The 4,451-nt window shown below is 31.9% G+C and overlaps 1 protein-coding gene across 1 annotated transcript; it reads right to left on the bottom strand.

The window, feature by feature from the left end:
* Positions 1 to 3,860: 3,860 nt before the first annotated feature.
* On the bottom strand, positions 3,861 to 4,445 carry LOC111389127 (ethylene-responsive transcription factor 1B-like; the record flags this gene model as incomplete). The annotated part of the gene is made up of 1 exon (XM_023013997.1): positions 3,861 to 4,445. A coding segment is annotated over one exon (438 nt), but the record flags the coding sequence as incomplete, so codon positions are not given.
* Positions 4,446 to 4,451: the final 6 nt, after the last annotated feature.

Below are 4,451 nucleotides of genomic sequence, written 5' to 3'. Positions count from 1 at the left end.
ATATATATATATATATATATATATATCGAATTACAACAATCAAAAAACTGCTAGAGACGAAAAGACACCATTGGAATCAAGTGGTGGCATGCATCACGAAGCAGTTAAGTGGTGTAGAGACGGAAATTCTTCAAGGTTGCTTCTTGCCTCGTTAGATTCGTGTGTTGATCCATGACACTAGACTTATATTTTTATCTTTGATTTAATTTTCGATGTCCAATTGACATTCTTTCAATAATTCTCTAACACCTACAACGACCCAACCTATAGAATGTGGGCGTGGTCTAAAATATATAAAAATTTAACGGATTAAATTTGACCAAAATTTACGACAATGATTTGAAATATTCAAACGTAAATCGAATAGGTTCCTAGACAATCTCTTCACTATATTTTTTTTTCCCTCGAATAGGAGACAAAATGATTACCAAAAACGAGACAAGGGGTGACATGAAAGCTTCTAGATGTTTCTCCAGAAATGTTCAATTTTTTTACATCTGGGTCATGTCCTTTTAGGGAGTCATGGTACATAGGAACCATGTACACGCCACACATGTAAGAGGATAGGTGATTTTTATTTTATTTTTTAAATAATTACCCACTCACCTCGTACGTGTCTAGTCTGTACAGACCCTGTGAAATAGGACCGGTGCATAGAACTTTCCTGAATCAAGATTCTAGTTTAATTGGTAAATTCGTGGACATTGACATAGAGATTTAATGAAATTGAGAAATCTAATCTTGTTATAATAATAAAATATTTATTTAAATTTGATTTCCATAGTGTACCTAAACTTTCCATAGGATTAGGTCCTTAAGTTGTGAAGAAATACAAATACTAATTTTCTACCTAATTTAAACACTGAACGTTTTCAATGTACCACATTATTGATCGGAACTCAAGAGTCTGAGTACTGTTCATAATGTTCAATGCACAGATTTTAGTCACTCAAACTTCATTAAAATGGAAGTTAAAAGTTAGTCTTAGTCCACCTTTCTTGAATAGAATTCGGATCATCAAATACCTTTGTCAATTAAATTCTTCTTTTACTACGGTACTATGATCGTGTAAATTCCCAATTCGACAATTTTTACATAGTTAAAAAAGCCAATGACGCAGTGCAAGTGTCAAAAGTATAGAACATTACCTCTTTTAGGGCTCGACTTGCATTAACCAACAAATAATTAGAAATAAATTAAATAAATCGACTCCTCATTTTTCTTCACAATCTCCCAATTTGGTGTTTCTTATTTACTTAACTCTATAAAATACAATCTCATGCAACACTTGAGGAATATTAATATAAATATATGTTGAAAAACAATTAATAAATAAAACACACAAAAAATGGATAGGGAATCTGATGCAATACAAAAAGAATTAGATTTCCTAAAAAGTGAGACCAGGATCGAAGAAAGAAATTACTCAAAGTGTCCGTTTTTTTAATGAGGGATGCTGGGCGTACAAATTCTGATTTCACAGAATCCATACAGATCACTCACAACAGGGGGTGGGGTAGATTTTTTTGGCACTTTTTTATTCATATGGAACCCAAATTCATGTGAGATTCTGTATACTTTCTGTGAAATAAATTTTGTACATATGGAAAAACTCTTTTTTAATATTTTGTCTATTTTGAGTGAAAATTGACCAATGAACAAAGCTCTTGATATTACACGTAAATAAAAAACTTTTCCACCACTCATTTTTCAAAAAAACACTATTCATCTCATTATAATCTACAAATAATGGAACTCAAATGGCCCCTTAGTCACAGTGTGTGTGCAATCATGAAACAGGGCAGCATGTAGCAAAGAGTCAAACATAATACTACTTTTCTTCATTTTCGAAATCAAGATAGTCAAAGATTATATAAACACGCAAACAAACCACCAAAATTTGTACTCAATTCAAACGTGTAATGCATGTGACATATGTATTCAAATGAAAATTTTACTTTCCAATAATACATTTCACATTTCCACAATGTATCAGTAGTTGGGCTAATTATATTATAGCATCGAGGAGAGAAAATAATGCAAAGAAATGAAAAATAAAGTGTCAATTGTCTTGTCCAAACACGAACTTACTACAATATATACCCAAAAAAATATAACTTTTCCCTTACTGGTGGTTTCTGTATCAGATGGAGTTGGAGTAATAATTTGTGCAAACATGTAGCCTAATTACAATGAAATAAAGAATCAAAAAATAAGAATGAAATGACCTGTAGGTAGTGGAGTTTGAGCCTGAAAACTCATTTTGTTAGGGTCTCTACTTAACTTTGAACTGCTGCTACTCCATTTTTTCTCCTTTTTCTCTTTATTTTGTTGGGGAGGAGAGAAGTCCTTTTGATAAACACAACACTTACAAAGGCTCTAACCTAGCATAAGTAAAATCGAAAAACAACTGAAAGCTATCTTAATAGACCAACAAATCGACCACATATAAGGAAGCACGTACAAACAAAACAAAACAATAACAAGATTCAAGATAGTCTAATAATTAGGGAATTGGTGGCTCTCCAATGATCAATATAAAAGTAGGTTAAATTATTGGAGGGGATTTGTGCGAAAAGCAGTAACAAAATTTTACTATGAATGGACTTCTCAATGTGGTTCATGATCAGGTCTGATCAATAGTATCAACATGTACATTTTTTGTTGATTAGCTTCCTCAATTTCTTTACATTAATACTTTTGGTTTTTAACTAATAAAAGACAGCACGATAGTTTATTTGCACTACTTTTGAATCCATTTCAATAGAAGGAAGAGAATTCTGTTTGATTGTTCAATCAGTGTCATGCTAAGCGATTAATTTAAATATATCAAATCAATAAGTTGGTGCCCTTTTTCAAATAATGAAATGTCAACACTAATTAAAGATGACTTCAAATAACAAAATTACCCTACCTGCTGCTATTGTATGAGCAAACAATGTAATAAAATGATAAGTGAGTACATCAGCGTAGGTTAACTGGTAAAGTCATGATATAATTATAATTAAGAAGGCTTGGAAATTAGAAAAACTTAAGAGTTTTCACCCCAAACAATGCATGGATGTTATAATTTTCAGAGTGGAAGAAAGTTCTGTGCTAAAAATATTGTGTATGATGATGTTATCTAAAGAACTGATTTCAACCATCCTTGCCTTTACAAAGTTTTTCTCCATCATTTTTCCAAAATCGACTACATAAAATAAAATGATTATTCAAACTCCATAATGAGAAAGAGTCAAATCCAAAGCAACAAGGTTGAAGCCGCAAGAGTAGTACTAATGTGTGTTTACTTCAATGAAGTAGACTAAGCATAACACAATCAACAGAATGTTATTATGTGTTTACCAATGAGTGATGAAGAGGAACGCGTTGATGTTCTTGAGCTAAACTAGAGAAATGTCAGATTAAAAACTGAAAAATATAGATTTTGCATAAAGAATGCCTATAGAATTTCAAGAATCATCTTCAGTCCAATTTATGATGATCAAGAAATGAAAATACATTTTTACATCCACAGAAAATATAATTATTGTCAACAGTAACATTTAAATCATTCAAAGGAGATACGAAGTATGACAAAATCATTATACTAATGAGCGATGATAAATGTGAGCTTCAGACTTCATTTTGCGATAAATTGCTAAGAAAAAATATAAAACAAATTTTGTAGCCAACAATTGAAAAAAAAAATATAAAACAAATTTTGTATTAAAAAAAAAAAAAAAAAAAAAAAAATCATAGTTCATGATACTGTCGCATTCGGAACTAAAATCAGAAATCGAGAAAAATATTCGGATTGAATGACCTATGTTTTTCATATAGATTTCCACTTTGAAGAACTAATTAATTTGGAGGGCAAAGACACTAAGTGGTAATCTTTAATTTGAATGGATTTGAAATCAATTCTCGGATGTAGTGTTCAAGAAAGAACCAGAATAGGAAATGAAAAGTTAAGAAAATAAACACTAATTCACAGGTGTAGAAGACTTTTATGATTACTTACAAAATCAACTCTTTGATAATAGCTCGTCTAATAGATCAGATCCCAAGTCCTCAAACACCAAAACATTTTCTTCTTCTTTACTTTTTTGTTTCTTTTTCCCTTTGTGTTTCGACGAACCCCTAGTCCTGTGTGTCTCTTTTATGGCTACAGCTGGTGATGAACCATCCTTGCACCTGTAATTCATGTTTTTAAGGGATTCTTTTACTTTCTCTGTTGGGAAATTTATGGGTGCTGAAGCTCCGCGCATCACAAATGCAGCTTGGTCATAAGCCAAAGCAGCTTTTTCTGCACTGTCAAATGTTCCAAGCCAAACCCTTGTTCCATTCCTTGTGGAATCCCTTATCTCAGCAGCGTACTTTCCCCATGGCCGTTTTCTCACACCGATATAACGCTTTTCTTTAATAGCCTCAATAGGAAATTCTTCGATTTCCTCTTCATTATTCAAATC

Source organism: Olea europaea, unplaced genomic scaffold (genome assembly GCF_002742605.1).
Source record: "Olea europaea var. sylvestris unplaced genomic scaffold, O_europaea_v1 scaffold5644, whole genome shotgun sequence".
Lineage (NCBI taxonomy): Eukaryota > Viridiplantae > Streptophyta > Magnoliopsida > Lamiales > Oleaceae > Olea > Olea europaea.
This window is presented reverse-complemented; position numbering and strand designations above follow the sequence as displayed.